Here is a 27,309-nt window from a genome sequence, read left to right on the forward strand (position 1 = left end):
TCTAGGCCACTCAGTGTCAAAGTGTGGTTTTTGGATCAGCAGCATCAGCAAACCCTGGGGGATTGTATACATGGACATTCTCAGGCCCATTAAGCCACACCTAAGAATTCTAAGGATGTGGCACAGAAATTTGTGTTTCATCAAGCCCTCTAAGTGATTTAGATACGTGTAAAGTTCATCAAGAACCAGAACATCACACCTGAACTGCACATTAGAATCACTAGGGTCACTTTCCACAAAAATGCTGTGACCCCACGCCCAGAGATACTAATTTAATTGGACTGGCATAAAGCCCTGGTATCAGCACTTTTTCAAGTCTCCGGTGATTACGATGTGATTTTACTGTACAGTCAGGCTTGAGGCTGTTTCTCTAGGACAGCTGAAGCTGGGGGCTGGGACAAGGGCTGGAAGGGTCTTACAAAAGCCCAGTGGTGTGCAAAAGCCCAGAGGTCAGAGAAAGCCTGATGGAGTGTGTTTGGGGACCGTACAAAGCTACATACAACAAAACTCCATGGTTTAAAATAAGGTATGTAGATATAAGTTCAATTATTCATTGTAGTACTTCTCAAACTTTAACAAGCATAGAAATCATCTGAGGATCTCATAGAAACACAGATTCTGATTTGGCAAGTAGGAGCAGGGAACTGAGGTTCTGCATTTCCATAAGCTCAGCGATGCTGATGTTGCTGGTCTGCAGACTGCACCTCACCTTAGCAAGGTTCTACTGCCCCAGCTTTCCCTGAGGGTACATGTCAGTGGATGGGAACTGCAGAAGGATGTATCTACGCATTAGTCCCAGGGCTGACATAAGGGCACCTCGTTGGGGTGAACTGCGGATGCCCATTGCTGTGTGGGCATGTTTTCATGGTAGGGAGGAAAGACGCAGCCTCGCCCAACCTCCTAGCCTGCTCTTCTGATTATTATCCATCAAGGTCGTACTGCTTTTAGCTTAGCAGTAACTCCCCCTCTTTCCCTCCCCGTCCCTCCCACGCTAATCTAGCTGAGTGCCTCCCCGGCCTGTCCAGCCGACCAGCTCATTAAGTGACCGCCGGAGAGCTCCGTAACGCGCCAGCCAGCCAGTGAGGCGCTGGGCTAGGCGGGGGCTCTCCTGGGACCCGTCTCCCTCTTCCCACCTTCCCCCGCTGACCGCGGCGGTGCCTGCGGCAGAGCCTCCTTCTGCAGCAGCCCCTTGCACTTGGCTCGCACTTCTGGGCGCTGTCCATGGTTGCAGCAGTTTTCGGCGCGCCACGTCAGGAGGCCGCAGCAGGGCCCTGCGATTGGCGGAGGAGCCCCTCGCCATACCCCTGCACCTCCGCCCACGCGTCCGTCCCCGGAGGCGCGTGCCAGAGAGCGTGCCCGGCGCGCCCCGGGGCTCCCGGGCGGCACACCCACTTTCCTTATTAGGGCAGAGTCGAGTGCCCAGAGCCGGCGGCCGGGCGAGGGGTGGGGCGGGGAGCCCGGGGGCCAGACGGCCGAGGGCGCAAGCACAGCCTCAGCCGCAGCCGCCTCCGAGCGGCATCGCTGCGCCCGGGCGGGCCACTTTCCCGGGACCCCGCTCCTCTTCCTTGTGCCGAGATTTTCCACTGCGCCCCTCCTAGTACCCGGGTTCCAAACCCCTAGCCACGACATGGAAGAATTTTTGCAACGCGCCAAATCTAAACTGGTAAGTTGAGTGAGCAAGGCTGTGTGTGCGCGCGCGCGTATGCTGATGGAAAGGTGGAGAGGAAAAGGTGTTGCAGCACAGGAGAAAGAAACAACTTTGTCCCGGAGTTGTCAGGGTGTGCGGGCTGTCTCCTGGAAGAAATCTCTGGAACTCTGGCTCTTGAAGCTGGCAATCTGTCTCCAGAACCCTCCCCCGCAACCAGACGAGGTGCAGAGCTGAAGGAGGTTGTGGCCTGGCTGAAGTTGGGTCGCTTCTGTCCAGCTTCGGTCCCTAAATCGGCAGTTTGCTCCTGAAAGCTAAGGGAAAAATGGGTGTGGTCTTCCTTGAGATAAAGAGCCCAACCTTCTGCAGATGCATTGCGTGTAAGTGTAAAAAAAAAAAAAAAAAACAAAGACTCTTAGGACTGTACTTCAGCTGGAGGTGACAAAAGTGAGGAAGTCAGAGTGCTGGGTAGGAAGGACATGTGTGGTACTGGAGAATCCACAGGACAGAGCTTGCTCCACTGCAGGAGTTAGGGACATGCTAGTGTGTCTTGTGTCTCGCTAATTCCTGTTCACATCTGTAAACTGGGGCAGAGGCAGAAGGGGAAACTCTAACTGTTGGTGTTCTGGACTTTACCAGACCATCATTCTCCCGGGAGCAGACCTGTGTGTTAGCCCATGTTTACCGTATCACTGTCCAAACAGTGAATGGGCAACTCCACTGTGTATGTTAACGGTTGCTACATATTCTGGAACAACAGACTCTAGCAGTTTCTTAATTCCAAACTGTTTTGGCTCTCCAGCACAGCAGTAATAAATATAATGGAAATGTTTCTGTTTTGGCAGAAAAAAAAAAGAAAAGCCTGTACTCATTTAGAAGCAATATCTTTAATGAACTGTAAAAGCACTTTTTACAGGCCTGGCATAGAAAGAAATGCATAATTTATGATGCCTTTAACCTTTAAGCCTTCATAGAAGCCAAATACAAAGTCTGCATTAAGGTAATGTTTTAATCACAAGGCAGGATATTTGCAGGGTTCTTACTGTAACTCATTTACCCTAACACAACAAAGGGAGTACAGGAAGGGAGGGCCCAAAGTTGCCTGAACCACCATTCGGAGTGCAGACAGAAGTGTGATCCTTACAATGGTCTAGCTGTAAGTATCTTGAAAAAGACCATTAAAGTTGATAAGTGCTTATATAAGAACTTTCTACCTGAAAGCTCCCAGAGAGTTGAACGTTTGTGGAGATTTCAGAGTTGAGGAAGTTTGTGATCATTTCTGTGTTGTTTATTGACCCTTTTCTTAACTAGAGCACATGGATGAAAATACTAATTTCAGAAATTCAACTATGTATTTGGCATTTCTGATAGTATACATGTTCTGTTCTTTACCTAGTAATGAAGGAGAAATGTTCAAAAATGAAAGACAATTTTGGCAACTGTGCGTGTGTGTGTGTATGAAAATGGTAATCAATGACAAATGCAGAGTTCTGGGCTGTATCTGTTTTTCACTCCCATAACATTTCTTTATCAGTATTTTCGCAATAAACATTTAGACTGTGGGGTCTAATATGAGCAAGAGGTTTCTCTCAATTCTGAGGAGCAGTTGCTGGAATGGAAATTTCCCTATTTCCGAGTAATCAGTTGAAAGTAATCTGTAATTTATTTACCGAGTCCCTTCATTAGATGAGCAATTGCTCTACATCATTAGAAAAAAGGACAGGAAAGAGAAGTGGTTGTTTGAAATATTGTTACCAGTTTCATGTCTTAGCCAGAACAATTACTGCTTATTTTATTTTTTCTTGGAATAAGCTTCTTGCTAGAAATCATGATTAACCTTTCATATCCAGCCACAGCAAAGGTGTTTTGGTCACTTTTAGTGTCATATTTCTCCTGATAAGTTACATTTTCTACGTAATAAGATTTTTACTTAATATATAACACTCAAATATAGTAGTAGATAACATTCTCCTTTAGAGGGTAGATAAACTTTTTCTTGGAGAAAAAAAATTAAGTCAGTGTCATTCACTTGTGGGAAATTTATTTATAATAAAATGGTAAGATTTGGCCGGGTGTGGTGGCTCACACCTGTAATCCCAGCACTTTGGGAGGCCGAGGCGGGTGGATCACCTGAGGTAAGGAGTTCGAGACCAGCCTGGCCAACATGGCGAAACCTCGTCTCTATTAAAAATACAAATATTAGCTGGGCATGGTGGCGCGTGCCTGTAATCCCAGCTACTAGGGGGGCAGAGGCAGGAGAATCGCTTGAACCTGGGAGGCGGAGGTTGCAGTGAGCCGACACTGTACCATTTCATTCCAGCCTGGACAACAGAGCGAGACTCGGTCTCAAAAATAAAATAAAATAGTAAGATTTTTTAAAATTCAGCCAATCCTTTGGAAAACATTTTAAGGTGAAGAAATTTACCATGCTGATTTTTACTTAAGCCTTATTAGACCAGAATTAGAATTTAGGAGTTATGTTTTTAACGTTTTTCTTTAGAAGTTTAGCTATATGATACCTAAAAAAAAAAAAAAGCCTAATTGCTAGGTTTTTTTTTCCTATTTGACTTAATTGCTTTGATATTCTGTAGGCATTATATATATTTTTTTAATGGTTTGAAATAGTTAATGACTCTTCCACAGTCCTAACATAACCTCATCATCATTGGGGCTAGCTAATTCCAATAGGCAAAAAGAACTTTAAATTGCAAAATGGAATTGCTATTAGCCATGGATACAATCTCCAATAATCAAAATGTTGGAAAAATTGTCTTTTTTTCTGACTTGGAACATTTATTATTCATCTGTCATTGTAAGGAGAGAGGAAGCTCTGCTATTCTAGGCCAGACCCTTGGTTGAATGGAAGTCTTTGAAGGAAAAGGATATTTTGAATTTTGATCAGGTAGTTTGGAGCTGATTTCCATTGAATTGGGAGCTCACTCTCAATTCTATTTTTCATCACCGTCTAGTCCTGCTAGTCTTTAAACGGAGGCAGATTCACTGACATAATCCCATCCTCGTTTTCCCTAAATCTCCCTTTCTAATACCTTTCCTTCCCTGCTGAGAATACTCAGTATTTATCAGAAATGGCAAAAGTAAACTCCAGGTGTGGCCTCAGAGGGATCCTGCCTCCTGGGGCTCCAATGCTTCTCATGTGGGCCTGACTTCTGCCTGGTTAGGACAGGCTGGGGGCTGGAGCATATTTGTGAAAAACTTGGTTGGAGGTGAGGCACGGCTAGGGAGGTAGTTACTTCTTCCAAGCAGTCTCCGGAAATGCTCCCTTCTAGACAAACAAGGAATGACACATATGGAATTGACACAAGGATTGTTAAAACATTAATAACAGTAGGATAAGCAATCTGAGAGCAAGCCCCCCCAAGCTTGAGATGATAATCAGAGAGTGGTGCTTCCTAGTTGAAATCACTTCCATGATGTGAGAATCCAACCATATTTTTGGTTTGGATACTTACTACTAGAACTAGAAATGAGAATGCAAACATATTTTCTTTTTTTTCCTGCCCATTCAGAGTTGCAGAAATCAAATCCTATAGTTCCAGATCAGTCCTTAAGTTTTAGCCATGCTTTCTATTCTTAGTTACATCATTTCTGTGGTAAGAGAAGTTGAAGGAGTATAGGGAATGAGGGCTCCCCGCTCTATGCTGTGATTTGGGAAATGTCCCTCAACTTCACAGTGATCAGCTCAGGAAAGTATTCAGGACAAGGACAGTCTCATGGCAGTAAATGGTCCACGTTCCCATGAAGTTTGGGCGGAAAATGAAGTACATGAGGAATCACCTGGGGATGGGTAGAGAGTTCTGTGGCTCTGGCTGGCAGGAAGCCAGGGTCCCCACACTGGGCCCCTGCTGCCGAGCCTCCCTCACTGCCCAGACACCCCGAGCTGATGCAAGTCAAGCAGCTGTTAATGGGTGGAGATCACTGCAGCCCACATGCCCTATGATGTAGGTCATGAGCCAGCCTTGGGTTGCGGGGGAGGTGGGGATGTTGTCAGCTGTCACCAGCAGGATACAGGGCACATCAGTGTCCCAGGAATGCTGTTTTCAACAAGAAGGTGGAGAGAGTCACTACTGCAGTCCAGGGGATGCATCTGCTACTTCAGCAGCGACAGCTGCGGATGAAGGGCTCACTTCTGCAGTAGGTATTAGTTGATATGTGGACTTCTACAGAAGAAAAATTCTGGGTGACTTGAATGTCAGCTCATAGTCTATGATATGTGGCATAGGGACAAGAAAGCACATTCAAAACTCTAAATGAACAACTGCATTAGAGTGGTTATAGGAGATGGGGTTTTATAAAAGAAAGAAAAAGACTGCAGCATGTCTGCAGAATAATCGGCTTGATTGGAAATTGAAGGAATATATTCTTCCTGATTTCCTCTTGCATAGGAAGAAGGTTGTGCATGTCAATAGAAAGGGTATTTAAAGTAAATGCTTCACGCCTTTTAAAGGGCCGCTGTGGCAAGGACTAGTAATGATGAAGAAGCTGGCAGAGCTGTTTCATTTCAAGAGCTGAGCTCATTCTGGTCAGAGACCATGGGATCAGCTTCTGCCCCATTGCAAACCAGGGCAGGTGCTCTTGAGACCATGCCTCTTGCCAAAGCATTTATGAGCAGGAAACTCAGGAATCCAAAGCACTTCCATGAATGTGACACCCCTTGCCTATGGGCTGATGAGAAACAAACCCTTGATTCCTTTGGTCCTGGAGTTAGCTTCATTTCTCACTGCCAGATCGTTCAGACAAACAGCTGCGGATTGTCCCAGTCCTGGGACCTTCGGAGAAGAACCACACTTTTTTAGTGTAAACAGATCTTTGAGTGGATCAATCTGTCTCACAGGAAGAGAGGTGCTCCCTGTGATTCAGACAGCACCTTGGGCCTTGGAGGCCATGGGATCAGGTGAGCAAGGTCACCCTTTAGACAGTGGTTTGGGGACTATTTTGTCAACTAAGTAAACCGCTGATGGCTTTGGTATAACCTGTTTGTTTCGATGTAATATTTATTTGGGCAGATATTAACATAATTATGAGTTTGGTGAACTGGTCTGGGGAACTCCTGTAAGCAATGGCTTGGTGATGGAGGTATTATTCCTCCAGGGAGAGGGTAGAGGGAACCTATCCCTCCGTGAATGTTACCTAAGCAGTGAGAAAAATGAGGAAAGAATACTTGGATCTGGATAAAGGCTGCAAAAGAGGAAAAAACATCAGGGGACGAGAGAGACGGCATGCAACGTTAGTTATTGATTTTTCTTGAACCTTGGGGATTATGGGAGAGTCCTGGAGTTTGAAGTCTTCTTTGAAAGGAAACTGGGGAGGGCTGATGTATTCGGGAGGCAGCATTCCTCTGCAGGGTGATATGAGTAGTGCCCTCTAAGTTTGTGTAGTACACAACCTGCTTGTAGTCATTTGTGGCTACCCTTTCAGGGGTCTTAAAGTAGTCCACTCACAATCTCTAGGATTGTCGCATATCCATTTCTTTCTGAGCCCTGTGGCTTTGGACTTTTGTTTCCAGGGAAAACTTTCTTCTTGGTAGCTCTTATGAGACTAATTGGGCTGTAGATCACCCTGGAAAATCAGACCCATGAAGTTTGGGTTAGAATAATCATGCTGATAAACACAGCTTTGGTTTCTTAATCTGAAAAATAGAATAATGATGCCTACTTTGCATGTTTGTTGCAAAGCCAAAATGATGTACCCATCGCCCTTAGCACAGAGCTTGGAACAATGGTGGGTCTTTCCACTTGCCTCCAAGCCCTTCCTCTTCTGTACTTCCTTATCTTAGTGAATGGCATTGTTATTCATCAGTTTCTCCAGCTGAAAACTTCCTTTTCCTTCATCACTTCCCTAACCCACCCTATCCTTAAGTCACCCAGATGACTACAATGGCTGGCAAACTGCTTTCACCCTGCTTCCAGGGAGATCATTTTGAAAGCATCTTTCACACCTTTCCTAACCCTCCCTTAAAAAGAAAAAAAAAAAAAGAAGGAGAAGGAGAAGGAGAAAACCAACCTCCTCATCACTTTCCATTATTCTTAGGAGAATGGACACACTTTTAGCATGACCTGATCTGCTATCCAGCTTCTTTCTGGCTTTTCCTCCTGCTCTCCTTGGCTTAAATAACTCCTGCCTCTTAGGTTAGATGAAGAGAAGACTGCTGAATGAGCCGCCTCCCCTACTCCTTGAGTCTAAGTCAGGTTTTCTGGTAATTTTTTAGATCACTTATTTCCGCTTGTCATTGTATCTCTATTGGGCATGTTTGTTGGATTAATGCCAATTTGGTGAGAGTAGGAACCAGGGTCTGTGTCTTTTTGCTCCCCATTGTATCTCCAGGTTCTTGTGCAGTACCTGATGCTCAAAGAGTGTTTTTAGAATTAATAAACCCAAAAGGCAAGAGTCCTGCACAAAGCATGGCACATTGTAGTGGCTCAATAAAAATAAATCAACGGAGGGCCAGGTCTAGATTTTTGGAGGTCTGAATCTGAAGAAAGGCTTGTGCCAGGAGGCAGGAAGCCATATTGGTTTGCTAGAAGAAGGTGAAGGACACTAAAGTCAAGGAGCACCATATTGTACTTCACACACAGTAAGTACTTAATACAAAATGTTATGAACAAAATAAAAATGTAATTTTTATGCATGACTGCTTGGAATCTGTAAATATTGGTTGAACTAAAGCATGAATGGAGAGAGGCAGAGGAGAGGAATGGGGCACTGAAAGCCTCTGCAAAACTGCACTGGGTAGATCAGCCGACAGTGGAACCATTGGAACCATAGGTTTTCCTCCATGTGGCTCAAAGACTAGAAGTGGGCTCCCCCAAGGCCAACCACTGTATCAAGTCAGCCCAGCCTATTCTCTTGCTGCCCCTTGACCAGTGCTAATATCATGAAGAGAGATTGGCGGGGAAGCTGTTCAGAGTCCTTGAGAGAAAAGATTAGGCATTCCAGACTGCCTGTCCAGCCCTGGCACTGCAGACCTCATGTGTGGGGTAAACCCATGCATGATCCTGGCTCAGACCTCTCATCCAGCCAGTGGGACTGTTTGTGGTCAAGCATGATCACGGTCTTCCACTTCATCTAACTCTCCTGGATGTGACCAGACTTTCCCAGGTATTTGTTTTAGCCTGTAATGCCAGAGTCTTTTTGAACTGATGATGTCTAGGAAAATTGCATATCTTTGGCTCCATGTGTTTGATATTTCTTGCTTTGGCTTCCAGGAAGCTTAAAGCTATGTTGGTGCTTCATTTTCTTAGCCTAGGATTTCTGAACTAAGGTTCTTTTGTTTTGTTTTTTTAATTGTTATTACTTAGTTTTAATCTCATTATAGTTGTTTTAATTTTTTTTACTTTAATGTATATGCACTTTTATTATAAGTGGGTTATCCTTTTGGTTACCGGCAAGAATAAATAGATACATCTTATAATAATATATATGATCTTGAGTATATTTTGGCGACCAGTCTGGCCTAGTTCAGGGTTCATCTACTCAAATTTGAGAATTAGCTTTTTTTAGTAGTAGAGAATATAGTGTGGGACTTCAGACTAAGTAGCTGAAAGGAAACATCAACACAGTCCAAAGATTGTCTGTGTTCTCATCCTTGATGATTGCTGACCTCCCTGGGAGCAGCAATAGCCACACATTCTTACGTCTGAGCCCATAAACTGGGAACTGTGAGGCAGCCCCTGGCAGAGGCAGCCTGCCCTAAATCAGATCCTGGGAGGTTTTCCTAGAGTATGAGTTGTGGATTTAGGAGACCCTTAGAAAGACTTCTGTCTGCCTTCCCACTTCTTGCCCCTAAAGGCATTACAGTGGGTTGGCTAATCATGTGGAACCAGTGCCTAATTTCAAATCCTAACCCCACCACTTTTACTTGCTAGTCGCATGATCTTAGTTTCTTAGCCTCCCCGAGTCTCAGTTTCGTTATCTGTAAATGAGAACAGTAGTAGCGCTGGCCTCACGGGGCTGCTGCATGTGTGTATGCCCTGAGATGAGGACACGATCTCCATCCACAGTAATAAAAACATGAAAAGGCCACTAGTGGACAAGAGCCAGGACGTCCTATTTACATTTCACAGAAACAGGAACAATTCTTAGCTCTCTTGCAATTCAGTTAGAATTTGTGGGATATCTGTTTTAGCTCTACGAGATATTTTTAAAATTTCATTACACTCCCACAATGATCTTGTAAGGTAGGTACTAATCTCCTTTTGCGGTTGCCGAAACTGAGGCTCAGTAAGGTTAAGAGGTTTGCCCAGGCTGGGCGCGGTGGCTCACGCCTGTAATCCCACCACTTTGGGAGGCCAAGGCGGGTGGATTGCCTGAGGTCAGGAGTTTGAGACCAGTCTAGCCAACATGGTGAAACCCTGTCTCTACTGAAAATATAAAAAAATTAGCCTGGTGTGGTGTCATGCGCCTGTAATCCCAGCTACTCGGGAGGCTGAGGCAGGGCAATTGCTTGAACCAGGGAGGTAGAGCTTGCAGTGAGCTGAGATCACTCCACTGCACTCCAGCCTGGGCAACAGAGCAAGACTCCATCTCAAAAAAAACACAAAAAACAAAAAAAACCAGAAGTTTGCCCAAGGTTGCACAGCCATAAAGAGTAGAGCTGGAGTTTGCTTCCGGATCACCTGACTTCAATTCTAGGACCTCCTTCCTCATACCATAGGCACCTCTTCCTGCAAGATCTCCTGGAACATTTCATTCTCCTTAAATTAAAAATGAACAGCTTGATAGGTTTATAGGAGGGCTGAGTGATAAGTTAGTGAAATTGCACATACATTGTTCATGTTGACCCAAGAGGGTTTCATTCTTCTGTGTTGCTTGTTTTATATTAAAATCCTTTGGACAGCAGAATATCAACCAATGTTACTGAAATCCTGCTATGAGAAAAACATGGTGTTAGGTCATCTGTGATTTGATTGAATAAGTTGTGAGATTGTTCTCACTGCATGCCCATTTGAAAGAAAATTAACTGATAAACGATTTGGAGGAGAGAGTGTGTGACTAGCTTTCAGAGTAATTAGAAAGATTGTGGGCATTTGGTGAACTGTTAAGAACAAGAACGCATTTTTAAAAGAGTTTAAATGCCTCTTATTTGCCACCAAGTTTATTAGCACAACTTTTGGTTTCGCAGTTTCTTCACTGTTGCCACTCTCTTTTTGGTGGCCTTAAATATCACTTTGATGGACTGACCGACATCAGGGGATCTAGCCAGGAGAAGATCCAGGGTTAGAACACAGCTCTCGGTTGTGTCAAGTCCACTTTGGCTCTCCAGTCTGCTGGTTTAGCAGCACCCCAGAAAACTGTGGATTATGCTGAAGATACACATAGAAGTGAAGGAAAAGGGGAAGAAAGGAAAGAAGGAAGGTGGAGGCAGAATTGGCAGGGAAATAAGAGAAAAGAAAGACATGAAGAGATTCAAGAAGGAAGCAAGTCTGAATATCCTTCCACAATTCAGGACAGGATGCATTGTAAGTGCAACAGTTCTTATGTCCACGGTCACTTCCCTGGCACGTCAGCCAACCCAAAGTCACCCCAAAACTGGGACTTGGGCAAAGGCAACTAAAATTGATTATTGAAAACCTATCATCAGTTAGTTCTTTTCTCACAGGAAAATTCCCTAAGTGTGGTCACTGAGGCTATTCGTGAGATGATACTTGTAAATCATTCACAGAAATGCTGGGAGCGCAGCAAAACACATGAATGCTAGCTACCGTCATTGAGGTTATTATTTAATATGCACTTTGACACAGTGTTCACCAACCTGGTTTTCTCAGAAGGGGATGATGGAAAGGGAGGTGTCTGCCAGAGGCTGTAATAGATGATGACTTACAATGGGGAAACTGCACAAACAAAACCAAAATCAGACAGGACCTATAAGAAGCAGATCCGATGCCGGGCACAGTGGTTCACGCCTGTAATCCCAGCACTTTGGGAGGCAGAGGTGGGTGGATCACAAGGTCAGGAGTTCAAGATCAGCATAACCAACGTGATGAAACCCTGTCTCTACTGAAAAACACAAAAATCACCCAGGTGTGGTGGTGCACACCTGTAGTCCCAGCTACTCAGGAGGCTGAGGCAGGAGAATCTCTTGAACCCAGGAGGCGGAGGTTGCAGTGAGCCGAGATTGTGCCCCTGTACTCCTGCCTGGGCTACAGAGTGGGACTCTGTCTCAAAAAAAAAAAAAAAGAAGAAGCAGCAGACCCAGGCCCCCAGTAGGTGTCATTCCATTTGGTGTCAGGTAAATAATCCTAAATACCTGCACAGCCCCTGGCAGACATAACATCATGGACATAAAGTACATATCTGATGCTCATAGTAATGATCCTAAAGAATCAGGGGAAAAGATCATTTAAACTTAGTGTCCTGTTTAAGAAGAAAGGTGTGGTGCATAAGCGATTTCAGAAAATTCTCCCACTCACATAATTAACATAGAAAACAACAGAAAAGAAGTTGTGGCTTGCAGGGTAGGCTTTGGTTGTCTGACAAGCCTCTTGCATAGCAGACCTTATTCTTGAGTGAAGCCAGATACGTGAAACGTCATGGTTTATAACAAGTGATCATGAGTCAGGATGGAAGGTGATGGTGCAGAAATGTGAGTCCGATGTGGGGAGGCATAAATAGGCCTCAGCACGTACAAGATGTGAGCAGCTTGGCTCCCCACTCCCATGCTCAGTGGAGAACTAAATCTGGTTCTTGACTCCAGAGGAGGCACCGCAGTGACCACAGAGGTATAAAATAAGGTCTCTGAGACAAGCCCATGAGGGACCGGAAGACTGCTGATGGCCTTGCAGTTCTTTGAAAAGTTCTTATGGAAGAGTTTCCACCCATGGAAATTATTTCTTCTCCTCAGTTGAAAAAACAGGACTATTAGGATGAGTGACATTTTTTCTCTCTTAAGTAAGCCCATTCATTCATTAAGGTCCTTTTTGTTGTTGTTGTTATTGTTGTTGAGATGGAGTCTTGCTCTGTTGTTAGGCTGGAGTGCAGTGGTGCATGATCTCTGCTCACTGCTGCAACCTCCACCTCCCTGATTCAAGCGATTCTCCTGCCTCAACCTCCAGAGTAGCTGGGATTACAGGCATGCGCCATCACACCCAGCTAATTTGTGTGTGTGTGTGTCTTTAGTAGAGACAGAGTTTCACCATGTTGGCCAGGCTGATCTCAAACTCCTGACCTCAGCCTCCCAAAGTGCTGGGATTACTAGCGTGAGCCACTGTACCCGGCTGGTCATTTTTTTTTTTTTCTTTTTTTTCCTGCAGAAAATTAATGAAAGGGTGCAAAAAGAGAAATGTGCGTGCTGGCTTTCTTCTCTCCAGCAAGAGCAGAGGCAGAAGCTCATCCTGGAGGTAGAAGCATTTTGATCCTGTCTGCATTCCTCAGACACATTTTCTGTAGCGGTCAGTGGTGCTGGCCAGACCAGCACAAGTGGCTCTGAGAAGATAGAAATGCCACAGCGTGTGGACAGATCACGGTCTGTCTGAGAGGACAGGACACGTGCCTGGCAGTTCCCTGAGAAGGCAGTGTCCCTGGGACCCTCCCCAGGGAGACAGGAAGGGGTAAATCCCTTTCTGTCCCCCATTCTTGCTTCTTTACAGTTAAATATTTCCCTTGGCCCTTAGTAAGCTGGTTTGGTTTTCATGCAACACCTCCTGGTCAAACTATGGGGTATGATTATCTCATCCTTCATTGGCTACAATATAAAGAGACTTCCGGAGCTACTTCCTTTTGGAGGACTGGGTTCTTGCAAGGAAAGGCGGGCAGTCTTCTAACCGATTCTTGTGGATTAATTTACAACTTTGATTCAGATTTTGTTCTGTCTTTTGAGTGTTTACCAAGATCATTGAGAGAACTCGTTTTTTCTCTTTAGATGGTGGGCAAATTGCAAGCTTAGTCTTAGAAAATGTATATAGGACACAGAAGATAAACAAGAGGGAGACCTTTCATTCCCTAGGTGAATCTTTCTTCTATTATTTAATTATGAATCTGCTTTGCAAGACCCTGAAATAAAGCCATCCATGAAGCAAAGCAATTGTCACGGCCCTGTGACTGATCATGTGCTTCCACTTGGCTGGTACCCCTGGACTGTGGCCCGAAGTGTCATTACTCTTGGCTCCAGTCTCCAGAAAACCCAGACATAAACTCACTGTGGTGGATGAAGATCAAAATGCCATCCCAGAGCTGGCTTTTAAAATGTTTTGAAAAATTCATTATCCCTCTAAGCCATTAGATCACTTTGAGCCTTATGGGGAACAAATGTATTTCTCACTTCTATGGAATTATTTCATGCCAGAATAGCCTCCTGACCAAGCACAACATCTCTGTACAAATCAATTCATACACAAAGGGTTTCATAGGCTGGCATTTATGTAGACGGCTCTGATGAAGCTCATAAACACTGAGCCACACTTGTTACAATTGGCCCCTTTGTTGGACTTCTTCTCTCAGCAGGATTTATATTCAGCCACCCTGATCACCATGTCACCCTGGGTACACCCTGACCCGTCACTTCAGGGAGTGCTGTGGACAACAGCCATCAGGGTTCTGGTTCCCTGTGTTTAAGTACAGCCTTCTATGGCCATCATCTTTTATTTATGATTTCTTGTTGTGTAACTGTGAGTTATTTTAACAATTATAGAATCACAGACCTTTACATTGGAAACTACTATAGAATCATAGGTTTTTTTTTGTTGTTGTTTGTTTGTTTTCTTTTTAGAACCGGGGTCTTCCTCTGTTATGCAGGCTGGAGTGCAGTGGCAAGATCATGGCTCACTGTACCCTTGAACTTGCAGGCTCAAGCGATGCTCCCTCCTCAACCTCCCAAGTAGCTACGACTACAGGCATGTGCCACCAAGCCTGGCTAGTGGTTTATTTTTTATTTTGTGGAGACGAGGACTCATTATGTTACCCAGGCTGGTCTCAAACTCTTGTCATGCTCCTTGTCATGAAGGATCTCAAGTGATCCTTCTGCCTAGGCCTCTCAAAATGTTGAAATTAGAGGCGTGAGCCACTGTGCCCAGCCTAATTACATATTTTTAACATTGAAACAGATGACTTTAGACATCTATTTCAGTCTCCTCGTATTATATTTCAGGCTTAGTTTCTTTGTAAAATAGTAAACAAGCAATAAGGCATATTTGGAAAATAGAGGGAAGCTGAAAAATTACCAATAAACAGAAAAAATTAAAACTAAAAATAAAATCACCCACTTTCATTGAAGCATGACTCTTGGTGATATTTTGGCTAGTAGTTTTCTTAGTCTTTCTTCCTTGTGCACAGGACTTAAGATATTTGTATATCTTGCAACCCCGATTTTTATTTTACTTAACAATATTATTTTACTATGTTATTACATAGTAGTCAAAATCAATATCTTAAATAATAGAACACAGTTTAATAAAGAAGATCTACTGAGGTTAAACCTGTTCATTGTCCCTCCTTTTTGCTATTGTTAATTACTATGACAAACATCTTTGCACATAAAACATTTTATCCTGTTTAGAATTATATTCTTAAAATGGCTTTCCAGTATGCAATGATTAGGGAAAAAGATATTAATATTCTTAAGCTTCTTGATACATCTTTTTAAATTGACTTCTGGGTGAACTCTTCCCAAATTTCAAGACTCAGAGAGGTTAACTAGTCCCACAGTACACTGTGACAGAGTCTGACATAGATTTGAGGTCTCTTGACCCCGAAGTCGACGCCCCTGATGAGTTAGAGAATTTGTGCAGTATGAGGGAGCGTGGTGTGGTGATTGTATACATCATGGATCTGAGCACATAACCTGAAGCGGCCTGGCTGCTGAGTTGAGACAAGTGTAACAGACACTGTGCCACACCAGTTACAACTCTGCTAATGAGACCAGTAGGTAGAATCTGGCTGGGGTCGGGGGGGCTACTTTCTCTTTGTCTTTTCACTTCCTCTCTCAATTATTTCAAAAAGATTGAGCCTCTTGGAACGGTGAAGCTATTGCTGCTCTGCATGGTGTGGTCTCTCGGAGCACACTGTTGCCCTTCATAACTGCCGTCACCTACTTGATCTCATTTGATTAACCTTAGGGAGGGTTCATGTTATGATATTTATGTCACAAATGAAAAGAACAAGGCCAGAGAGGTGAAGTCCAGCTTTGCCCAGAGACACACAGCCAGTAAGTGGCAGAGGTGGGCATAGATTCTATGTCTTCCATTCCCAGCATCTGTGAGAACAAAAATTGATCTGTGTTTTCCAGAGATGGTTTGAAGGTCTCGTTGAGAGCATAGTGGTTTGGATTCATCTATATAAAAGAAAATGTCCGAGTGAAAATACAGGGCACTTTTCTGAGAGGAGGCTATTCAACAGTGAAATCTATTCATGCTGAAGCCGTTTTTCTTTGACACAGGAAAACGTACCCCTCAAGCTTTGGAGTTTTGCGTGATGGACTCTGATGCACAGTGTGCAACTGTGAGATTAATGAATGTGTCACTGATGGAAACATGCTGAGCCCAACAGGCTCTGGAGACCAAGTGTCACCTGTAATGGGAAGAAGGCACCTGAGAGGCAGGGTCTCTGGAGGGCCTGTGGGCATCACCTGACATGCATGTGGGCATCACCTGATATGCCTGTAATGGGACAACAGGTGACTGGATGTCACTTATAGTCGTTTCAGCTGAGAGTTCTCTGTAATGTGGGGAAAGAAGTTTAATTGCCTATAACATCAACTCTTTCCCTGCTACAGAGCAGGTGTGATTCTGTCAAATTCTCTCTTCCAACTTCCCCATTCTCAGCTGTTTCTTCATTTGGATCATATTCATTAACTGTCCCAAGGCCTAAATGCATCCCACATTGATGCAATAGGGAGTAATTTTAGTTTAGTGCAGTTTAATATCACTTAAGCTAAATTATTCTCTTTCAAAACTCTAAGAAACACATAAATCTCCCGCCAATCTTTTGTATCACCATAGCATGACAAAGGCCACATGATTCTAAATCCAATATGTGCAAAGATGAACATGCATCAGATGCATTGGCCTCTGGATAGTCGTCCTGGGTTGCCTGTGTTTTCCAGTCTTTCTTGAGCATTTGATTAATTCACACTGGTGAATAAAGAAATTTGCAAATATAATTGAAAGAAAATCTAGGCAGATGGAAGTCAAGGTTAGTTTGGATTTGTAATTCTGTATTGGTGAGAATTTTTGGTTGCTACTTGCCCTGAAAACCTAATATGATTTTTTTTTTCAGAGAAGTCTATTGTCTAATAGGATGATTTGTATACAGTACGATAATTCCTTTGCAGACCCTGTGTTGGGAGGCTTCAGTATATGCCGAGGGAAACAGACTTGGGATGTTTTCTAGTAAATGTTGTGTGGGAGTGGGATCACTGACTCTGACTGATCTGCATGGTTGTTAAATCATGCACACCTGCTAAATAATTAGCATGCTGTGGGGCAGGGGGTCCTGAAGGTAAATCCTTGTGTGCCCCAGTTCCTAGCCATCCAACTCCTTTCTGAATATACTTCTGCTTTATTTTAAAGACAGAGCAGAAAGCATTGAGGGCCACGTAAGAGCAGTCCAATTAAGCTAGTGTCTCACCATGGCTGATATCCCACGCTGGGTCTCCTCTCCTGTCCCCATTTCCTCAAAATATCTTTACACCGCTTCTCATCCTTATCACTCCCCCTTCAGCAGAGCCTGCTCTCGGCCAGCATGCCAGGGAGTTAACATCTATCAGTGCTTCCTCTGCAGCTACATATGTTATTTGACCTTCACCATCATCCTCTGAGACAGGCATCATTATGCCCAGTTTGCAGAGGTGGAAACTGAGGCTCAAAGAGGTCAAGTAACTTGCTCTAGGGCAGACAACTAATGAATGTTGGAGCTAAATTTCTAGTATGCCATTCCTGAGAGTCTTAGCTTGTATTTCCACTTCAACAGACTGCAGGGACATAATACACTCACTTCAGGAAGAGCCGTCATTCCAGCAGCTCTCTTTAAACTTTCATGTGTATAGGAGTCACCTGGGAATCTGGTTGAAAGGCAGACTCTGATTCAGTACACTTTGGGGTAGGACCTGGGATTTTGCACTTCTAACAGGCTCTCAGGAGATGCCAATGCTGCTGTCCTGCAGAGCCCACAAATCTGAGTAGTGAGAGTCCAGAGCATTGATGAGCCAGGAGGCAGGAGAGGTGCATTAGAATCCGAGGGGGCTGCACAGCTGGGAGGAGGTGCCCTGCAGTGGAAGTGGCATGCTTCTCCCGAGGAGGTGTGGCCTCGCTGCAATCACACTGCGGTGAGAGGCCTGATGTGCTGCGTCTGTAGCTATCGTATTTCAGGTAAGATCATTGGTTTGGGAGGAAAAACGAATCTTTTTGGCCAGATGAGGTGGCTCACACCTGTAATCCCAACACTCTGGGAGGCTGAGGCGGGAAGATCACGGGAGCACAGGAGTTCGAGACCAGCCAGGGCAACATAGTGAGCCCTCGTCTCTACTAAACATCAAAAAGTAGCTGTGCTTGGTGGTGCACACCTGTAGTCTCAGCTACTTGGGGGACCGAGGCAAGAGGATTGCTTGAGCCTGGGAGGTCGAGGTTGTAGTGAGCCAAGATCACACCACTATACTCCAGCCTAAGCCCTGTCTCAAAAAAAAAAGAAAAAAAATTTCTGTCACACCTCCATGCAGAGAGCCATGGGTTCTAATGACCCATAAAACAGGCCCTGCATGCAATACGTATTTCTAATATGTATTAAAATTGCTTCATATCCCTTATGCTTTTCTCATACAAAACACAGGACCTTGTGACTTCATAGTACCTGGCAGCAAGGAGGGACCATAAATACATTAACACAACCGGGCGCGGTGGCTCACGCCTGTAATCCCAGCACTTTGGGAGGCCGAGGTGGGTGGATCACCTGAGGTCAGGAGGTCAAGACCAGCCTGGTCAACATGATGAAACCCCATCTCTACTAAAAAAATACAAAAATCAGCTGGGTGTGGTGACATGTGCCTGTAATCCCACCTACTTGAGAGGCTGAGGCAGGAGAATCACTTGAACCTGGGAGACGGAGGTTGCAGTGAGCAGAGATGTTGCCATTGCACTTCAGCCTGAGTGACAGAGCGAGACTCTGTCTCAAAAACAACAACAAAAAAAACATGAACAGGCTGGAGGGAGAAGTAGAAGGGAGTTGAAGGAACTGGTGGTCTTTTAGGGAATGCACGGCTCTTGACTGGGCTCTTTGAATGATCTCGAGAGGACGAAAGCACACGACTCACCCTACAGAAAACTTCTTAATGTTGGAATGAAACTTTTCTTTCTTTTAAGACAAAACTATTCACAGTTCCCCTCAACACCTTTTGGTCTCTTTCTCTCTTTATCTAAATAATAATAGTAATGATTATATAATTAGATAATTATATATAATTCTATAATATATAAATTTAATGTATAATTATATACTGTTATATAGAAATATAATTATGTTACATATAAATATGATAATTATATATTATATTAATATATTATATATTATACATTATATATAAATTATATATTATATATAAATATATGATATATAAATATAATTGTATAATATAATTAGAAGTACAATTATTATTATTATTTTTATTATTGAGACGGAGTCTCACTCTGTCACCCAGGCTAGAGTGCAGTGGGGCGACCTCGGCTCACTGCAACCTCCGCCTCCCAAGTTTAAGCAATTCTCCTGCCTCAGACTCCTGAGTAGATGGGATTACAGGCCTGCACCACCACGCCTAGCTAATTTTTGTATTTTTTTAGTAGAGACGAGATTTCACCATGTTGGCCAGGATGGTCTTGATCTCTTGACCTTGTGATCTGCCTGCCTCGGCCTCCCAAAGTGCTGGGATTACAGGCGTGAGCCACCGTGCCCAGCCATATCTAAATTATTTAAAATGTTTTTTCTCTTTATTTGAAGTCATCTTCCCTAAAGTCCTTGTGACATCTGGATGGCCTTTGTGTTCTGCTTTCTTGTCCCACCCGCCCTGTTGTTAGTGGTGCATGGTTCCATGTGATGCTTAGTTATTTATGGTGCTTCTTTATTATTCATGCCTTTCTTCCTTTGTTCAGGACTGTTGCTTAGTCACTGTGCTTCTCTGATGTGTTCTTGGTTCATGCTTCATTTCCTGCTGCCCTTTAGTGCTTTTCTATCCCTTTTCCCTTAACACAGAATTCTGTTTCTCTTAACATAGTGGGGACCCCGGAGTGGTTTGTAGAACTTTCCTTAGCTTGGGGATGGTCAGCAGGCATCGTAGAGGTTTTAGGAATCATTTTAGGTGTGGTTCATTATCAATTGTCTTTCACTAGGTTATGCCGTGCTAGCAAAAATCCCCAATGTCGGTGGCTTTCAGGATTAAAGGTCTATTTCCTGCTCATATTACAAGTTGCTGAGGGTCAGCTGTGGCTCCAAGTGCTTCTGTGTTCTGGAATGTAGGCTAAAGGAGCAACAGCTGTCTGGGATACGCTGCTCTCATGGGTAGAAGAGAGTTAGGGAGCTGGTAGGATCCAGTAATTGTTCCTAAAGCTTCTGCTCAGAACTGGAATGAGCCACTTCCGTTTTCTCTTCATCAGCCACAGCAAGCAAATCACATGGCCAAGCCCAATAGCAGTGGGGTGGGAAGTATACTCCGCCTATGGGCAGGCACTGAAAGTTACATGGCACTGCACAGGGACGGATTATTGTCATTTACAGGAAGGAAAGTTAATAATTAGGAGTTGGCCATGGATGTTGGCCATGTTGTCCATGATGGTCTCGATCTCTCGACCTTGTGATCTGCCCGCCTTGGCCTCTCAAAGTGCTAGGATTATAGGTGTGAACCACCGCGCCTGGCTGCATTGCGTAAATTATTTAAATATTCACTAAATAATTTTATTTTCATAAAAGCCCTATTTGGTAGGTACTGTTATCCCCATTTTGCACATGGGGAAACTGAGGTAGAGAGGGGTGAGTAACTAGCTATACTCACACCAGTACTACATGGTGAGAGCTAGCATTCACCATCTGGTGGACATTGAACAGAACCACACTTGTATTCTACTGATGGTCGTATCGGTGGGTAGATTGTGACCAATCAAAAAGTTAAAAAAAATAGGAGATTTGGGGGACAGTTTCAATTAATGAAAATCTCCAGTAGCTATTTAGTCATCTCGTATGCCTTCCGACGAGGGTTGAACAGCGGTTGTTTTCATCTGGGATGACTTCAGGCTGCATCTATGTCCCAAGTTAGGAGTTTGGGGAAGCTAGGTGAATTCCTTTAGGTCACCAGGGAAGCATTTATGGAATATGACTGCCTGGAAGAGCTTTTAAATTCTCTGTGCTTTAGTTTCTTCCCAATATAAGAAATATAAATTGGGACTAACAAAAGATGCTCCTTCATAGGGGATTCTGAAGATAAAGTTAGGCAGCTTATGTAAAGCTCTCAGAACTATGTCTGGCATGTAATCAGAATTTTTGAGTGAGTGCTCTAATGATGAGGATGATTTCTACTACTGTGATATCTCAACCCCTGGAAAACATATTGGGAATCCCCAGACCACTAGTTTTAGAGTCAATAGACAATCAGATTTGTGTTCCTGAGTTAAAGATTTATTTATTAAGATAAATAAATAAAACAAAAATTAACCTAGAAAGTAGGGGCTTAAGTTTCTGGACTCTTGGAAAAAAAAAAAAAAACTAGCCACAATTTCTCTTAAAGAGATTAATTTTTAGGTTGTGTGTTTGCCCCCTTCAGTCATTGTGTGGAGTGAAAATCCTTTAAAATATGTTACATAAAGTTCTGGTTTATTAGGTGAACACAGTGCATTTGGGGCTTGTTTGGGTGGGGTAAGTTGTGTGGTTTGCTGGGAAATTCCAAGCAAGGGCAGAGAGGAGAGGCCTCCGGCTTCTGTCCGGAAGTCAGTGGCTTGGCCTCAAGGGACACGTCCTGGTAGAAAAGGGTAAAGCTATACAGGTTGGTGCTGTGTGGGGTGTTTACTAGTGACCGTAATGAGGCTTCCTGCCTGACTACTGTTTTTGTTTCACATCCCATCAGCTGAGCCTGAGAGCCTTAAGGTGAAAGGAAAAGAACAAGGGTGGTGGAATTAGAATGTCAAGTTTAGTTACTTCTCAGCTGTGTGAATTTGGGTATGTTCCTTAACCTCTTTGGGTCTTGGTTTATTCATAAATGTAATGCTGTGTATTATTTATTCATCATGATCATGTGTAAGAGCATTGCATAAATTTTTTTTTTTTTTTTTTTTTTATTGAGATGGAGTCTCGCTCTGTTGCCAGGCTGGAGTGCAGTGGCACGATCTCGGGTCACTGCAACCTCTGCCTTCTGGGTTCAAGCGATTCTCCTGCCTCAGCCTCCCAAGTAGCTGGGACTACAGATGTGCACCACCATGCCCAGCTAATTTTTTTGTGTGTGTTTTTAGTAGAGATGGGGTTTCACCATGTTGGCCAGGATGGTCTCGATCTCTTGACCTTGTGATCTGCCCACCTTGGCCTCCCAAAGTGCTAGGATTATAGGTGTGAACCACCACGCCTGGCCGCATTGTATAAATTGTTTAAATATTCACTAATTTTATTTTCATAAAAGCCCTATTTGGTAGGTACTGTTATCCCCATTTTGCACATGGGGAAACTGAGGTAGAGAGGGGTGAGTAACTAGCTATACTCACACAGGCGGGAAAGGGTGGAGTCAGGTTTTGAACCCAAGCAGTCGAACTCCAAAGTCTACATGCATACCCATCATGCTTTGCTGCCTTTTGACACAGTCAGCACGTCACCAGGGGTTGCTGCTCTGAAGAGTAAGTCTGTTCATTTCTTCTAAATCCTAGTCCACTATTTAACATGTAGGAAGTAGATGCTCTGTAGACCTTAATGGTTATTTCCCTTCCCCTTTCCTATTTCCTTTCAGTTGTCCTGGTAGACCCAGGTAATCAGGACTAGTGGGTGCCTAGGAATGGAGTGAGAGATCTTGAGCCCCAGTTTTCCCTGGGCAAGATCTCACCTGACTCTCAAATTCACCTTGTCTCATTTATTGCATGAAACTTTCACTTTTTCAAGCCTTTATAGCACCAAGCTGGAAGGTATTATGTCATCTTGTAAAGCAAACCCTAAATTGAAAGAATAATGGCCTAGTTTGGTGACCCTCTCAGCACACACCATTATATCTTCATATGAAGCCTCCTAGTTAAGTAATATATGAATGAGTTTTACATATATTTTAAATCTGCTTTGGAGGTCATCTATCTTTATGTATTTGATTTTTCTCCCTTTATTCTGCATGGTTTCAAAGTGGGGAGCTCCTTACTCCTTCCCTTGGGGTAAATAACCTCTATGCTGAAAGGTGTGGCACACACAGATTGGCTGCTGTGAAGACTTGACACACCTCTTCGGTAATTCTGTTTCTGTTTCCTCTTACTGGTGGTTGGGTTCCAAATTGTCCCTGTGGCTGGTGCCATGTTCCAGAAGTAGAAATATGTCGTGGAAAAAGTAATGGCTCCAGGGAATAATGAGAGGTGGGTTTTAGTGCTTTCCCTTCTAAGTAGGAGCTGTGTGACCTTGGCAAATAATTGGCCTTTTCTGGAATCCTGTTTCTTCAATTGCAAAACAAGGAGCCAGTGTTAGTTGAACTGTTCCAAACTAGGGGCTCCAGCATTTTGAGATCTCCCATGCAGGGATCCATTTTAATATTTTAAAACTAATAGTACTGTTCAATGGGAAATAAAAACTTTTAAAACATGGAGTCCACAGAGAAAAGAGAAAATGAAAGCGATCACTGATGGTGGAAAGTTGGGGAGCAAGAATCAGTTCTTATTTATTTTTCTTGCAGCACTATGCACATAAAGCTCTTGGTTTATTAGGCCAATCAGGCATATTATTTAATCTCTAAGTCTTAGACAATCAGACACATTATTTACATCTCCAAGTCTTACTTTTCTCATCTGTTAAAATATGAGCATAGTATACAATCCGTATTTGGGGTTCAGAAGTTTGTTGTGAAGATTAAACGCAAATTTTAGCACTTAGCCAATGACACTCAATACACTGTGGCTATTTTTCAAGTTCTTCAGTGTGGGTTTACTTTTACCCAGAAGGGATATTTTAGATTAAACTAGCCCCCACCAGATTATGTTGTGAATTTCTTTAGCTCTAGGGTGGGGTTATTTGGGTTGCAGTGAAACCAGGAATGGAACAGTTAATCCCCACTTCCTTAGGAACTATAATCCAAGTGTGCTTTGTGCAAGGCTTTCAGCTGGGTACGCCATCAACTGGTAACATCTGGGCCCAACCAGAATAGAAAATGGGGAGAGGAGAGAAGGGAGAGGGAAACAAACATGAGACCAAAGCTCCTGGAACAGACAGGGCATTCCTAGTTCTTGCTGTTTATTGCATACATACTTTCAGTGATAATTGCTACCATTTAACTAGGACTTAATATGTGCCAGGCACTGGGCTAAGTGTGTCTTATATACTGTTTTAATTTTCTTAGGCACTCTATGAGCCACTCTCCTATCCATTGACCAAAGCAAGTCACAAAGCAAGTCTAGATTCAAGGCATGGAGAAAGAGATTTCTCTTGATGAGAGAAGCAACAATGTCACATGGAAGGGGCACAGATAAAGGGTGGGGTCACTTTTGTCAGTTTGCAGATCTCCACAGTACAAGTAATAGAGAAGATGTTGCATTTTCCTGGAGTAACTTCTGCACCCAAGAAAAAGGGTCAGGCGTCAAGTGCCTCTTTGTGTCTGGAATTCCTCTCATTACAAACAATCCAAGAGGCAGTATAATGGAAGTGTGGTCCCATTGTTTGAACTACTCAGGAGCCACATTGTAACTATTTGAAGAATTTCCTGCTTCCTGAATTCACCCAGATTCTCCTGTTCAAAACAAGCCCCAGCCTAAATGTCACTTATCTGTTATCCCAAAGCTCTGCTAAGTGCTACATGGTTAGTTTGGTATCCAAAGCTGTAGACATTTCTACCAGCTTTACCAAGGTAGAGAGAACGAACAATGAATCTTAACTTCTAGAAGTAATCAACCCCTCAGCTTATTAATTCATGAAAGTGGTTGTTCAAGGCTGAACCCGAAAGGTGCAATGTTTCATATTGTGGGGAGTAAGATGGATTCTTGGATGACTTGAGGTGGTTTATTACTTTTTTTCTCTTTACAAATTACACTGTCTTTCTGTATTTAATAGTGACAATGTAGTTTTTGTGAAGTGATTTTGCTATATGTAAAAGTGAGTCAACTAAAATGTCAGCAAATAATACAGGGGATCTATGGCTAGGACAAAAACCACAAAGATGGTATGTGAACGATTCTTGGTAAATGGAGTCATGTATATGAAAGCCTGGAAAGGCCACCACCTAGTGGAGAAAATGGAGGCCTGAAAGAGGAAGCGAGCTGCTGAAAGTACTATACCTAATAAAGAGCTGCTCTGGGCTTGGTTGCAGCCCTCCTGCCTCTAAATAATTTTTATCTCCCACTGTGCCAAACTACTCATTTCCTCAAAGCCAACAGCCCCAAGTAAACAAAAATTACCTCCATGTGTGATCTGGTTTGGATCTTTGTCCCCACCAATTTCATGTGGAATTGTAATCCCCATTGTCGGAGCGGGTGCCTGGTGGGAAGCGATTGGATCATGGGGGCAGATTTCTCAAGAATGGTTTAGTACCATCACCCTGGTACTGCTCCTGTGATAGTGAGTGGGTTCTCATTAGATCTGGTCCTTTTAAAGTATGTAACATCTCCCCTGTCTCTCTCTTGTTCCTGCTCCCACCATGTGAGATACTTTGCTCCCTGCTTGCTTTCCACCCACCTTGCCTTGCACCTTGATTAGAGATTTCCTGAGGCCTCCCTGGAAGCCGAGCAGATGCCAGCATCATGCTTCTTGTACAGCCTGCGGAACTGTGAGCCAGTTAAGCTTCTTTACCAGTCTCAAGTATTTTTTCATAACAATGCAAGAACGACCTAACACAGTGTGCAAACACATATTTTATTAGGAAATGTTACAAAATGAATAATATTTCCTACCATTTACAGCTAAGCAGTATATATGCTTGGTGATGAGAAAGGTAATTATAATCATATATGATGTTAATGTTTACCTTAGTATTTGGGGGAGTTGCCTCATAATTTTTTCATAAACTTACACTATAATCAAAAATAAATTTGTACATGAAATATGTAAATATACTATGTATGCTTTGAGAAAAATACTACCTTATAAACACATACTTGTATATCCACATTAGATTAGAGAGAGATTTTTCTTATCAGAAATCACGTTTACCCTTAGAAAGAATAGATGAAGATTAATAAATTAAAAATAAATACATTAAATTAAATAATGATACACGCTACAATGTTGTTGAACCTCGAAAACATTATATGAAGTGAAAGAAGCCAGTCATAAAAGATCACGTATTGTATAATTCCTTTTATATGAAATGTCCAGAAAAGGGCCAGGTGTGGTAGCTCATACCTGTAATCCCAGCACTTTCGGAGGCTGAGGCGGGCAGATCATGAGGTCAGGTGTTCAAGACCAGCTTGGCCAATATAGTGAAACCTCGTGTCTACTAAAAATACAAAAAAATAGCTGGGCATGGTGGTGTATACCTGTAGTCCCAGCTACTCAGTAGGCCGAGGCAGGAGAATCACTTGAACTTGGGAGGTAGAGGTTGCAGTGAGCCAAGATCGTGCCACTGCACTCCAGCCTAGGTGACAGAGCGAGACTCCATCTGGGGGCGGGGGGTGGGGGGAAAGAAATGTCCAGAAAAGGCAAATCTATAGAGACAGATTGTAGATTGGTGGTTGCTGGGGCAATGGCGAATAACTGCTTCATATGTATAGGGTGTCTTTTTTGGATGTTGAGAACATTTAAGAAGTAGATAGAGTGGTAGTTGTCCAATATTGTGAAGGTACTAAATTCCATTGAATTGTTCACTTTAAAATGGTTAATTTTATGTTATGTAAATTTCACTTCAATTAAAAATAATATATATATGTGTACTTACTCATATATACTCATATACAAGCCCATGCATGGCATTTTTATTATTTTATTAGTATAGTGCTTCTCAAACTTTTTGGTCTTAGGATCCCTTTCTGCTCTTAAAAATTAATGAGGAAGCCAGGCACGGTGGCTCATGCCTGTAATTCCAGCACTTTGGGAGGCCGAGGTGGGCAGATCACAAGGTCAGGAGTTCGAGACCAGCCTGGTCAATATGGAGAAACCCCCGTCTCTACTAAAAATACAAAAATTAGTCAGGTGTGGTGGTGTGCGCCTGTAGTCCCAGCTACTTGCGAGGTTGAAGAAGAAGAATTGCTTGAACCTGGGGGGCGGGAGGTGGAGGTTGCAGTGAGTCGAGACCACGCCACGTGACAGAGCGAGACTCTGTCTCAAAAAAAAAAAAAAAAAAAAGTAAATATCGAGGATGCCCCAGAGCTGCTGTTCATGTGTGTTATATTTATCAATATTTACCACATTAGAAATGAAAATGGGAAAAAAATTATTTATTTTTTCATTTGTTAAAAATAACATAAACATGTTTCATGTTAACAAAATAACATTTTATTTAAAAGAACTATATTTTCCGAAACAAATACATCTTAGCAGCAGCTAGTTCAGCTCACAATTCAAATAATTGCACAATTGCTTTT

At 43.2% G+C, this 27,309-nt stretch overlaps 1 protein-coding gene across 13 annotated transcripts in view; it reads left to right on the forward strand.

Moving 5' to 3' along the window:
* Positions 1-1,295: 1,295 nt before the first annotated feature.
* The window catches only part of PRUNE2 (prune homolog 2 with BCH domain), a 297,981-nt gene continuing 271,967 nt past the window's right edge, over positions 1,296-27,309 (forward strand). For 7 of the 13 annotated variants that reach the window (XM_037998507.2, XM_037998513.2, XM_073021509.1 and 4 more), the window contains exon 1: positions 1,331-1,663. In XM_037998507.2, coding sequence (XP_037854435.2) covers positions 1,628-1,663 — 36 coding nt within the window. In that variant the 5' untranslated portion in view covers positions 1,331-1,627. Of the gene's footprint in view, positions 1,664-27,309 lie in introns of all 13 variants that reach the window. The other 6 variants (XM_073021506.1, XM_037998508.2, XM_037998515.2 and 3 more) reach the window with 3 other exon arrangements.

Source organism: Chlorocebus sabaeus, chromosome 12 (assembly GCF_047675955.1).
Source record: "Chlorocebus sabaeus isolate Y175 chromosome 12, mChlSab1.0.hap1, whole genome shotgun sequence".
Taxonomy (NCBI): Eukaryota; Metazoa; Chordata; class Mammalia; order Primates; family Cercopithecidae; genus Chlorocebus; species Chlorocebus sabaeus.